A 13074-nucleotide genomic window follows, 5' to 3' on the forward strand; every position below is an offset into this window, starting at 1 on the left:
ATCTATAGCTCTGGTGAATTTCAATGGTGAAGTCCTCTGGAAATCTTCAATAATTGTTGTTGATTGCAAATGTGTCTAGTTGTTCCCATTGAATTTGCTTGTAAAGCAGGGAGAATGGCGCTAGGCTTACAGCGCTATGACGTCACTGCAGGAAAATGTCAGGAGGGAGGTGTTACTATATTTGGGCAAAAATAGCCATTCCCAGACTAAGTGTTATCCGAAGAGCGTGAAGAACTCCTAAGGTGTATTTAAATGACACTAGAGTTGAGAAATATGTCCGGAAAAAAAACAAATTTCCTTTTTTTATGCCTGTGAGATTTTTTCTCCATTACATTCTAATCATTAGAATGGTGCAAAAACAATCCCAATATAAACCTGGCACTGAACTCTGATGGCGACAAAAATTATTGTTTTTATTTTTTACTAATTTATGCTAAATTCATAAAATCACTGCAAACTTATTCGTTTTCGGTATAAATAATGATCCATTGATTATTCCTTGCTGACCAGACTTCTCCTTTAACTTAAGCCCTTGTCACACCTTGACGATTTTAGCCATCGTATGCTTTATGTATAAAAAATCTGGCAAAAACCCTGGCATACACTGGATAAGTTATGGGTCAGTTTTCTATAAGTTATGAGCACGGTGAAGCACAAAATTTCCCGATGTATGCCAGCATATGTTCATATATGGGCCATAAGTTATTTGATCGTTGACATACGTTAAGTGTAAGTTACTCATAAATTGTGGTGTCTTGCTTACTATTCTTACCTATGAGTAACGTGTGCATAACTTATATGTAACTTATCAAGAACGTACCTCCAACGTATATCAACGTATTTTACGTGCTCCAGTCGACCGCTGAACATGTTTCCAGCTACAATATCATGGCGTATTGGCAGCATTTTGGTATAAAAGGGGTTCACAGGAGGAAACCATCAGCACTCCTCCAGACTTCAGTTTAAAGATAATACAAAGAAATTATAGCAGCTGATGCCTTCTAATTACAACTTCATAACTCACTTGGCAAAGTTTTTATGCCAGATACAGCCAAGATTTTAACCCTCGTCACCCACATCTAAGTTTCAGGCTCGACTTGCTACAGACGGACTAGAAAATTCAATGTTAATAGCATTATAATTCTGTACAGTTCAGTTTATAAATATCAGCAAGAGAATATTATTTCAAAGCCCTAAACATGACAGATTTGTCCAAATCATGCTAATAGATGTAGAATTATATTTGTCTGAACCTCTCAAACCAATCAAAGCAGCAGTTTTATTTTATTTGCGAAGTCCAGATGAATCTTTATTATTGTCGAAGCAGGATGCATAGCCAAGCAGTACTCTAATTGCAAATGAATACTTGGATGAAAGGTTTTTAGTGGGCTAATTAGAGTTGCAATTCTTTAAAATTCTCCCTGAACAGTTAGCCACTTGCTTTACTTTATAATCTTTATATGTTTTTTATGCATGAAGTGCAGATGGAGCTGTGGGACCAAGACCTTAAAGCTCATGCAGGTTGATATGTTTGCTGTGACAATGAAAAAAAGAAAACTATGAGGAAATTACAGCCATTATCATTATAATGTTCAATAATACTACTGTAATGTCCTAATAATACTATAGCAGCCATTAAAAATGGCCCTTCCCAGTCAAACACCAGCTAGTCAAACCTATAGTTATGCTGCTATAGGTTTAGACTTTTGGAGGACATAGGGACCCCCATTTCATCATTCTGCTTCATTCTCTCTCTATTCTCCTGTTCTGCAGAATCTGTTAGTTCAATCTCTAACGTTCTGCTCTCTCTGCTTTTCCTCAGAGTAGCTTTGCCTCGTCTGTTCCTGTTTGGCTGTGACGCCACCCTGGAGATAAACATCAGCTGTGCTGCTTTTATCAACACCCTTGTTTATAGATGCTGGAGATCGGCCTGTTTTCCAGTGTGGTCCTGTTTCTCTGACAGTGACTGACTGGATGTGCTCTCTTCGTCCTCTGACATGGAAGCTGGGTCGGAGCTTGTCTGCCTGGCTGTGTGTTTCCTGGATGGGGCCGCCTTTTATAGCTCCTTTTTGTGTGTCTGCTTCTGTCTCCTTGAACCCCAGTCGGCCTCTGCAGATGGCCACTCACACTGAGCCTGGTTCTGCTGGAGGTTTCTTCCTGTTTAAAGGGAGTTTTTCCTCTCCACTGTCGCTACAAGCATGCTTAGTGTGAGGGATTGTATTTGAGTCAATGAGTCAATGCAATCAACTGGTTTTCCTTAGATAGAAAACTTTGTATCAATTTGACTGTAAGATCTGGTTGAACTGTAAAGTGCCTTGAGATGCCATGTGTTGTGAATTTGGCATATATAAATAAACTGAATTGAATTGAATGTCAGCCCACTCCCCTGTGACTCCCAGCAAAATCTTCTCCCTGAGCCCAACATATTTCTTTTACTCTGACTTTCACTATATTACAGGGTCTGACCAGGAGATGACATTTCTCTTTAGATCTTAACGTCCACAAATCATGACAGAAAGAATATTTTAGTACAAATATTAATGTTTAAAAATTAATTTTAGGGGACCAGCCAAGGACCCATCAAGGAAAGGGGGAAAATTTTGAATGGCTGCCACTGAATGCAATAATTATTATGCTATCCATCCGGATTAAGTTTATAATTTTTCCATGACATCACAAAAGGAAACATTGCGATACCCAAAACAGACACCTGATCTAAACCAAACAAGTTTAAAGGAAGTTCTACCAAATACTAAGGAAATGTATGTAAATTTTGTTGGCTGTTAAAAGTTGTGTCTGCAACAAAAGTTAAGGCAATGCTTTTAAGATGTGGGCTTTGCTGCACTTCCATGACTTCGGAGGAACCACCATGTTCTGCGTCTTAGCTGCATTACATAACAACTTTATAGTGTAACCGCATCCTGGTCTGTCCCTTAGAGCTGTATAAGGCCAGAGGCCAGGGTGTGGTGCAGTCTCAAAATCATCATAGGAAAATGTAAATCACTAGTAAAGCAGTGAGGCCATCTGAAGGCATTTCGAGGTTATGATAAATATTGGGGACACTTTAGCATTCAGCCATTTTCTAATCTATCTAACCTATGAGACCCGGCTGCACGGTGGACCAGTTTGTAGCGCTGTTGCCTCACAGCAATAATCTTCTGGGTTCGATTCCCGACCCGGGGTCTTTGTGCATGTTCTCCTCGTGCATGGGTGGGTTTCCTCCAGGTACTCCTCTCACATGACTCTGGGATGTCCAGCTCCACTCTTTTAGAAACGTAACATTTTGGTCATTTTATCTCGCATAAATAGCTTAGGTTCAGTTGAATTTGATACATGTAAAGCCAGTCTGGAAAGGTTCATTTTCCAATCTTGCCACAACTTCCACACTGAATAAAAACATTTTCAGAACATGAGTCGGTCACCAACATTCTTCACTGTGTGTGCTTAAATGATAGATCTAACAGCACTCTTCAGGATGTTTTACGTTCCAACTCTGCTACCTCTCCAAACCTTTTTCCTGACCTCTTCAGTGTACCTACCAAGGCTTTTAAGGCTTTCACTGAACAGCCTTATTTCTAATTAGTAATGGCAGATGTTTTACACTAGATTTTAAGTAGAGATCACATGAGATCTCAAATACATTACAGTTGTACAGCTCCACTGAGGATGCCATCTGATCTGCTCTTCACCTGAGCCTTGCACAACTGGAGGGGAAGAACACAGACGGGGGATGCTGTTCCTGGACTTAAGTTCAGCTTTCAACACCATCAACCCACAGCGTCTGATAGGCAAATTGAAACAGCTGGGATTCAATACACCCCTCTGCAATAGGCAGCTAGACTTCCTCACTTGCACCATATATATTTAATGCTCTAAACTTCCATATCAATGCGTTTTGCACCATGATTTTTCTCCTACACTGTTTACATTGATAACTTCTGCACTTTATGAAATGGAAATGTTCATTTCACTGCTAAGCTGCTGCTCATTTACTGTCTGAAAGCTGTACAAAACTAAATTTAATAAAAGTTGTCTAAGTCTAAGTTATTTGATTTACATGATTGCAGTTTTTTCTTGTATCATTTTACTAACATATTGACAAATTTAATTTATAAGATTAAAGTATCTCCAAAGGAGAAGAGTGGAATCAGCTCTTTGCATTTGAGGGTTCCCGAAAGTGGTGGAAAGCAGGTGAAACATTAACTTTTGTTCTGCTGACAAGATACTGCCACTGCTTCCTTATTAGTGGAAACAATGGAAGGCTTGGGGCCAGATGCCGCTCGCTAATGGAGGAAAAGAGTTTGTCCGCTACCTCGGCAACCCACAAATCACCACCTATGCTGCTCTGACCAATCAGACAGAGGACGTTACTGTCCAGAGAGCGGTGCGACATCAGACTCAGCAGCTGTGATGTTCAGCAGAACTGCTTTTTTTTTTAGATAATATCCTCTTTCTTTTTAAATGATGCCCATTTTTAAAGTAACAGGGAATCTATTTGGAGAACTTTACAATAGATATTTAACCTAGATATTTATTCAGTCTACTTTTCAAAGTAAATCTCTTTCCTAAGCTTTTGTTCTTTTCTGGCACTGCGGTGGGTTGATGGCGTGGTTTCATCTGGCTCTGGTCAAAGTGAATTGGACAGCACTTTTAATTTTGGCCCACTTCACTTACCTGCTGATGGGGGCCATCATCTTCCAGCTGCTGGAGAGAGAAGCCGAAAGCAACAACCGCAACCACTTTCAGCTGGAGAAGCTGAATTTCCTGACTAATTACACCTGCTTGGATGGTCCTGCCTTGGAAAAGTTTGTTCAGGTCTCCATTTGATCTTTTCTTCTTTTTAATTGTTGAATATTTCTGAAAGTGAAGAGATTCAGGCTTTTAGATGTACATCTGACTTTGTGGTTAACAAAGGCTTTCATATTATTCCAATAAAACCAATTCATTAAGAAAATATTTGTCAAAATTGGCGTGTGAAGCTGAACAATCGATTTTATTATTAGGTCAGGCGCAGGGCAATAAATGGTTTTACAGCAACTGTCCTGATAAATCAATAAGTATGTCATCATTTCTAGCATTTAACAACATAATTACTCCAATGACTCTAAAAGGTTTCATTCTCGTATTTAAATCCTATTTGATCAATGTATCTGGCCAGTTTAAACATTGACTAAAATAAAGTGTTTTATTTAAGAATTTTCATAAAAATGCCTTGTATAAAAAAACATTTTGACAATGGTGATACTATTTAATTAGTTTATTCAATGTTACCTTCTTTTTGCCGTTAAGTGGTTTTTTAATGTTATCAAAAACCCTGCTTTATTTAGAATTACTATGTAAAATGGGAATGAACAACATATAACTTGTGTTAAATACCTAACTGCTAGTTGTCTAAATCTCATGAAATCGATAGAATCCTTTAAATCTTTCCAAATCTGGTGTAATTTACCCTGACCCCTATTTGGATAAATTTAGACCCAACAGGAGAAAATGAATTGGCCTTGTTGAAATAGAACACGCAGTGCTCTTGTAATTGTATACATTTTTGGAAAATTCCAGAAGCAGTTTAAGTGTAAATTCACAAACAACCATCTACATTTCTCATCTTTGTGTTATGCAAGTTGACTTCTTTTCAATGCCTGTGATCATTGTTGATTTATGTTTTAATGCCTTGTTTTGCCATGTCTGCAGGTAATTTTATATGCCTGGGAAAAGGGAGTGAACCCTTCAGGCAACTCGACAAATCCCAGTAACTGGGATTTCAGCAGCTCCTTCTTTTTTGCAGGCACAGTCGTCACGACCATCGGTAAAGAGCTATGATAACAATGCTGCAAAAACAATCTATAAATAAATTTTAAATCAAGTGTATTTATTTTAATTTGAGTAGGTAAATAAGATGATCTGCCAATGGAATAAGCATCTTTGCTCTTAAAATAAGATAATTAGATAATATGCACTTGAAATAAGACAACGCAATTGTTTTTCTTATTTCAAATGTAAATTGTCTTACCTCCTAAATTCAAGAACAAATGCACTTAGTTTAAGAACAATTTACTTATCTAGATTTCGATTTTTTCCAGTGAAGGTCATATGTTTTAAATCTTTCATCTCTTTAGTTGCTGTACATGCTGATGCATCATCACATCCTGTCTGTTTGGTTCACAGGTTATGGTAACCTCTCGCCGAGCACTGTGGCCGGTCAGGTGTTCTGTGTGTTTTACGCACTGTGTGGCATTCCTCTGAACTTGGCTTTCCTTAAACAGCTGGGCAAGAGTCTCACCATCCACCTTGGTCGACTGGAGAGAGGGATGGTGGCAGTGGTTCCTCACAAGGTGCTGATGTGGTTCTGTTTGCTCTGTGATGCAGCGTGGAACTGATGCTTGTGTGCTCTGGCTAAATTAAATGTTGTTCTCTCCCAGAGAGCAGTGGAAGCCCTGGCAGTGAGTTTATTCTTTATCACCGGCAGCCTGCTGTTTCTCGTCATCCCTCCTCTGCTGTTCAGTTACGTGGAAGGCTGGACATTCGGAGAGGGCTTCTACTTTGCTTTCATTACCCTCAGCACCATTGGTTTTGGAGATTATGTGGTGGGTGAGTAGAGAGGGTAAACAAACCACTAATGTGCTGGAAAGGCCGCAGCAGTTGCCTCTTTCTATCTAAGGCTCCCCCGGTCCCTCTCTGTTGTATAAGTCAGTGAGGCATTGGAAGATTAATGTGTGTCATGAGCTCAGGCAAACTCACTTAACACGTTCTTACATGTTTCTGCTTAAAGGCACCGACCCAGGGAAGGACTACATCTCGCTGTACCGCTGCCTCGCAGGCATTTGGATCATCTTTGCGCTCGCTTGGCTCGCTCTTATCCTCAACATGGGAGTGCGAATCATGGAAAACTTTGTTATCCTTACTCATCCGGGCTTTAAGAAGCATGACGAAGAAGACGAGGAAGTGTCTGCCAGTAAACTAGAAGCCACATCAAAAATTTGACTATGGACTTTGAAATTATTTGCAAGTTATACTGATTTGCTGTTAAATATTGTATTTAGTTTTTAAACTGTATTCAAATAGAGGATGAGGCAAAAGCAGTTTTCATATGTACATATATTAGTCATGTATATTGCCTTCTACCTCAACGTTAAAGTCTGTGATCCGGAATCATATTTTTTTTTCCATTCCCAGATGTGTGTTTGTATACTGCTCCTAGTGCTCTTCTGATTCCCACCCGTATGATTAGATGTTCAAACAGGATACTCTGACCTGAGCTCATTTCATGGCTTTGTGTGTGTGTGTGTGTGTGTGTGTGTGTGTGTGTGTGTGTGTGTGTGTGTGTGTGTGTGTGTGTGTGTGTGTGTGTGTGTGTTCGTTGATGTCGGTCTACATCTGTGCTTGTGTGCTGATGGGAAACTGGTGAATTGAGCACGGACAGCTATCTTAAACCAACACATTAATCAAGATGGTGATGCGGGGTGGAAAAAGGAGGATGACTCTCACCTGTCTCTGCCTTATTTATTTATTTTTTTAACTAAATGAAACGCAACAAAATCCACATATTTGATTTAAAAGTAGAGCGCCTGTCAGCAATCTTCATAAAACCTGAAACATAGAAACATTTGTCATATATTACAACTACAAACATTAAAGAATTTTGTTGGAATTTCTGTATTGTACCAACATAAATGGTTGCATAATAATAAAATATGAGTAAGAAGATCCATCCATCCATCTTCTTCCACTTAGTCCTTGTCAGGGTCCCGGTGAGACCGGTGCATATCTCTGGCAGTCTGTGGGCAAGGGGGGGGGTGTAAAACCTGCGCAGGTCGCCAGTCTGTGGCAGGACAGAGTAAGAAGATATGTGTTTATTTTACAAAAAAACGAAAAAGAATCATCTTTATTTTTTGAGAACCATCTTTGCATTATACCAGAGGAACAATCAGGGTTTTAGGGGTATGTCTCGAAGACCTTTCACCAATTACCCCTTTTTCTTTTCAAAATGGCTCACCCTCTGTCAGACAGTATAGTTGTTGCACTGAAGCCGTATTTTTCAGGGCCTGTTTAATGCAAATCAGCCATTTCGAGCTTTTATCAAGTAAGGGCTGGTTATACTCCCACAGCAGTGTGTCGCAGTGAGCTTGTCGCAGATATGACGCAGATAGTTTTGATTTATGCCCAATTTTAAGCATTGTCTGCGCTATGTTATTCCACGCCACAATGCAAGAGGGACAACCACGAACTAGCTGTGGGTCTAGATATGGCAGAGGCGGTGAGGAAGTGGAAAAACGTAAGGGTAAAGTTGTGCAACGGAAGGACATGAGGGTGGAAAAAGGGTCCCAGCATTCTTTCACACCTCGCTCTTCTAGCTGGTCCATCTTCACGAGTCGTTTTCCACAATGGCGGTCATACATACAAACAAAACACACCGCTAAGGTACAGTACCAAACAGGAACTATGCACAGTGTAGAGTGGATGTTCCAGGCAGATAATCACCGTCCTTTGTAGAACAGAGATGGCCATTTAGTTTTTCTGCTTGTTCCTACCCGACTGATCCTACCCATTGAGCAACATGCCATGTATTACACCTTTATTCTAAACCATTTAGCTATTTTTTATCTTCCCATAGACTCTGACCAGCTTGTCTGTGTCTGCTGAAGAAATGATCCTCACAGCATAATGCTGCCTCCATGAGTTAAGGGGGATAAATGTACAGTGTTAGCTTTCAGTTTTATGCAATGTTTTGCATTCTTACCACATGAGTTAAACATTCGCTCCCTCTTTAGCTATGGATATTTTCTGCTTCTTTGAATAATGGCTTTCTTGCTTGGTTTGTCCTTTTTTAGAGTATGCTCATGTTTTTTGTAAAATGGTAAATGGCCTGTACTTTTATAAAGCCTTTTTAAGTCATGGGACTCACCATGGGAATGTAGTGTAAAATACAAGCTAGGTCAGTAGTAGTGGGAAGCTACGATGTTGCTACAGCTGGCCTGGGATACACAGATATAAGCAAAGCTGCTGTGCACAGGCACCACTGGGCCTGCTGACCACCATTGCTAGGCATTGCAGGTGAAGCCATAGCACCCAAGAATGACACAGCTGGGGCTTTAACCCCAACACTCTGGTTTCAGGTGAAAATCCTACGTGTTACACCACTATCAACCCATTCAGCAGTAGTTTGTGAGGGGCTTTGACTTTTTAATAACCTATTACTTCTTTGGCAAATCTCTCCACAACTTATTTTTGTGGGTCTTCACGATACAGTTAATGCTCAACAGAACAACATTTATTTATTTTATTTATTCTGCAGTTAAATCATATATGGGTTGTTTCCCAGGTGAACACTTCTATGCCCAAACAATGGCCTTAAATTTATTTATTAGTATCGAGGTAAAAGGGTTTGGGTTATCCCTCAGTATGACAAAATATGATAAACTAGGATGATTTTTTTTCTTATTTTTTAAGACATTTTACATTCCCACTTGTGTTGCTGTGTCTCCCTCGCCTTATATTGCTCCTTTGGATTTGCATGTGAGGCCACTGAAGTGATTGAAGCAGTGGTGCACTGGAAAGGTTAATTTGCCTGCAATGCAAGTCTTGCAGGAAAACCCTCTCTTCTCTTTGAACCTGACTGCAGAGGCTGAGACCGGGCTGAAAACCAGAGTTCCGACTGCCAGGCCAAGATGGGAGGAAAGGAGATGTTGAATCTAGCCCGGGTGCCATCTATTCTCATGCTCGGCATGGTTTATGTGGCCTATGTGTTGATTGGTGGTGTAATCTTCTGGGAACTGGAAGGAGAACTTGGAAAAAAGGATCCCACTCCTTTACGCTATCAAAAACAGAGTTTGTTTATGAGGTACAGCTGTCTAAACCAAGAAGGTCTGGAGGAAGTGGCTAAGGTACAGTGCTCAAAAATGTGTGAATATGATAAAATGGATCAATTGAAATAACAGTTTTCATTGCTAATAAGGTAACAGGAAGAGTTTCTAGTTCAACAGATCTTCTATATCACAAACTGACTCCATGATAATACATGCTAAAGTTTTTATATTTCTAGTTTTTTAGTGCACAGGAATACCATCAATTTAGAAAGCATACTCCTGTTTAAAGGGCACTGTTTACGTCCCAGTAACTGCTGCTGGATGACCATTAGGCTCTCAGGCAACACTGAGTTAGAAACCCTCATGTTATTATTACCAAGACATCAAATTTAAAGGAACTTAGAAAGCCATATTGGCTTCAGTATTGGCTTGGGATGAAGCCCAGTAGGATGTAGGTAAAAAAAAAAGTAAAACCCAGCCTGTCCTTTAAATGCAAAAAGAAAAAAAGGGGGATTCATTTGGTTCCTATTTACCATGACAGCATCTATAATTACACAGTTATAATGTTATAATGATCTGTCATGCAGACCTCTGGGAACCCTAATCACACTCGTCCCTTGGTTTGCATTCTGGTTTTATTGTCAGGAGAAATAGAACTTATTAAAGAAAAGCATCTTGCAGGTGTGCAGCTGCATTGCAATAAAGGTGATGTATAATTCAGTTCAGTCTAATTGGGTGTTTTTATGCTTTTAAATCTATTTGGAGAAGATAAATTATGTATTTCACTGTTTTTAGATTAAAAGAACAGATGAGGTATTACGGGTCATTATAAATGCATGGCTTCCTGGTCTTGAATGAACAACGGCATAGAAAATAAATCCTGAAATATATTTCCTCTCTATAATCTTTAATAAGACTAAAGCAACACTTACATTTGGATTCATCAGCTGCATTTATTCTGGTCCCTTTTCTCTTATTTAAGAGATTTAAAATGAACCACAGTTTTCAGGATCCCCTTTGGGTGTATATTCAAAACACAAGTGATGAAGCAACTTGTTGGAGTTTGCTTAATTATAGGTGCAGCCACAAACAAAGGCTTGGGAGCTCTGTTACCTAAACAAACCAAAAGGGGCTTTCAGCTAAACTGTAAACCAGTTACATAAGAGGACAGGATCAGCATCAAAACAAACCCAGAGACAATAAGCTGAATTAGTAAAGTTTGTGAGCTAGACTGATAGGCCTGGATTTAAATTGTTTGAAGGATTATACAGAGATGTTTTGGGCACTAAAAAAATGTTGTGCAGACTGAGACAGACTCTTTTAAAACCGTCACTAGTTAATAACTCATCTGTCATGGGTTAGAAACTGGTATTAACCTGAAGAGAGATGGCTTTAATCAGCTTTTTCTAACTAATATGTTACTTGTCTTAATATTAAGATTTATATATATGTGTGGAAAGAAATCCCTACAAATGACCCAATTTGACTCCTTTTGACTTATAGATAATCATGATGTATGTTAACTATAGCAGAATGAGACAAAGAGGTGGTCTGAGAAAGTCTGGGTTGGAAATGAACCCTGACTGCAAAAATATAAAGTACTTTTGGTTTTGGATGTTTTAGATACTTAAGCTGGTTTAAAGGAAAAGAACATAGATTTACACAGGTGTCTATGATGCAAGAAAATGCAAAGGAGCTTTGTATTTTCTTCATCTAATGAATCATTAAAATTTACATGAGCTGCATTGGATTTACATCCAGACAGAGGGATACATCCTGTAAAATAGAAAACCAACTGTAAGGAAGATAAAAAAAAAAAAAACATATTTGAGGTAGAAAAAATGTTTTAAACGAGAAAAAAAAAACTCAAGATAGGCTTTAATTTTTTTTTGAAAACATTGGAAGGTTAAATCAAGCATTGCAGATGCTTGAAAGCTTACATACACTCCCATTAATTACTGTATAAATTATAAAGTCAAAACTAGTAATTTGAAAAGTAATTATAAATAAAAATGTACTAAATTATAAAATTGCTTTTTCTATGCTTGTTTAAGAAATAAGTATAACAAATAAGAACATAGATAGATAGATAGATAGATAGATAGATAGATAGATAGATAGATAGATAGATAGATAGATAGATAGATAGATAGATAGATAGATAGTGTGTATATTTTCAATCACAACTGTATAACGGAGCCACAGGGGTGCTACATACAGTAATATTTTAGCACACAAAGAAATAATTTGTATCAGTCTGTATCAATGGTATCAGTCAATATACATGCTTATCATCACAAGTTTAATATGCTTTCTCTATTTATCATAACTTAAAATATATTGTTTTGTTGAAATAAGATACATTTTACATGTAAAATGTATTGGAAGTCCAAAAGCTGACTTTCCATCTGTGCACTGTCCACTTGGATTTGATTTGATATCAAATCCAAGCAACAGGCCCAAATTAGAAATAAAAACATTCAAAAGCACGTAAGACTAAAAAGGAAACCCACTTTTATGCAAATATCTTGTGAAAACTTTTAGCTCTGCTTTGCCTGCATGAGTCACGCCTTTGAGGCGTCTATCTGAAAGTTTTCCACGTCCTGTTTGGAGAACATTTGGTTTTATTTAAAGCATGTTAGAAGCAATCCCAATTTTGTGATCTATTTAGAGACTTCGCTGATAAACTTAAGCAGACAAACAGGTGAATCTTTGACCATTCAATGGGTGAGAGACTGTGGTTTGCTTTGTGTCAAAACAAATCAGAAAAAGCTGTTTAGTATGGATAAAAGAAGAACAGAGCTCAAGGTAGAGCTGGGTGATTAATCAATAAAATCAGTTAATCAACTGTTTTGTTCATGAATGAATAAACAGGAATTTGTTTTACAGAATTTCAGACAGACAGGGTGACAAACAAACGATTCAACCAAATACACACAAAAAAGACTAGTTAACATCAAACCAAACCAAACACAAATTTCCAAACAAACCAAATTCACCTGAACATAAATAGAAACAAAACCCTCCACCAAATAAACTTGTCGGTATATACAACCAGAGAAATACCATGATCATGGTTTTTGGACATTGGGAATGAATCACTCTTTCATCTATTGTTCTAACACAGAGCTAGTAGGGCTTGTGTTCATAAACAATATATAACAGCCGAAATAATATCTGATTAAATAAGTTATTTTACCACCCCTACCGGGAAGGGCAATAAACATCTTAAAGTATCAGAAATATAAAAATCCAACATATATATATATAT

At 38.3% G+C, this 13074-nt stretch overlaps 3 protein-coding genes across 3 annotated transcripts in view; all 3 read left to right on the plus strand.

The window, feature by feature from the left end:
* The window catches only part of kif6 (kinesin family member 6), a 90004-nt gene extending 85593 nt beyond the window's left edge, over positions 1-4411 (plus strand). Inside the window, exon 22 of the mRNA XM_015398029.1 lies at positions 4247-4411. Within this exon, the coding sequence (XP_015253515.1) occupies positions 4247-4411 (165 nt within the window). The remainder of the gene's footprint in view (positions 1-4246) is intronic.
* Positions 4412-4602: 191 nt separating this feature from the next.
* On the plus strand, positions 4603-7058 carry LOC107099769 (potassium channel subfamily K member 16-like). Its single transcript, XM_015398030.1, has 5 exons — positions 4603-4815; positions 5692-5806; positions 6166-6332; positions 6420-6588; positions 6770-7058. The coding sequence occupies exons 1-5, from the start codon at positions 4603-4605 to the stop codon at positions 6979-6981; spliced, it is 876 nt and encodes a 291-aa protein (XP_015253516.1). The 3' UTR covers positions 6982-7058.
* Positions 7059-9665: 2607 nt separating this feature from the next.
* Positions 9666-13074, plus strand: part of LOC107099772 (potassium channel subfamily K member 17-like) — an 8760-nt gene continuing 5351 nt past the window's right edge. The window contains exon 1 of the mRNA XM_015398032.1: positions 9666-9881. Within this exon, the coding sequence (XP_015253518.1) occupies positions 9666-9881 (216 nt within the window). The remainder of the gene's footprint in view (positions 9882-13074) is intronic.

The sequence above is a fragment of the Cyprinodon variegatus genome, unplaced genomic scaffold (assembly GCF_000732505.1).
Source record: "Cyprinodon variegatus isolate N-32 unplaced genomic scaffold, C_variegatus-1.0 Scaffold905, whole genome shotgun sequence".
Classification (NCBI taxonomy): Eukaryota; Metazoa; Chordata; class Actinopteri; order Cyprinodontiformes; family Cyprinodontidae; genus Cyprinodon; species Cyprinodon variegatus.

What these genes read in the sequence shown, in the direction of transcription:
- LOC107099769 (XM_015398030.1), top strand. Translation starts at nt 4,603, where the DNA reads ATGGCGTGGTTTCATCTGGCTCTGGTCAAAGTGAATTGGACAGCACTT. An exon ending in CCTTGGAAAAGTTTGTTCAG is followed by an intron (nt 4,816 to 5,691) that starts GTCTCCATTTGA and finishes CCATGTCTGCAG; the next exon opens with GTAATTTTATATGCCTGGGA. An exon ending in TTTTGGAGATTATGTGGTGG is followed by an intron (nt 6,589 to 6,769) that starts GTGAGTAGAGAG and finishes TTCTGCTTAAAG; the next exon opens with GCACCGACCCAGGGAAGGAC.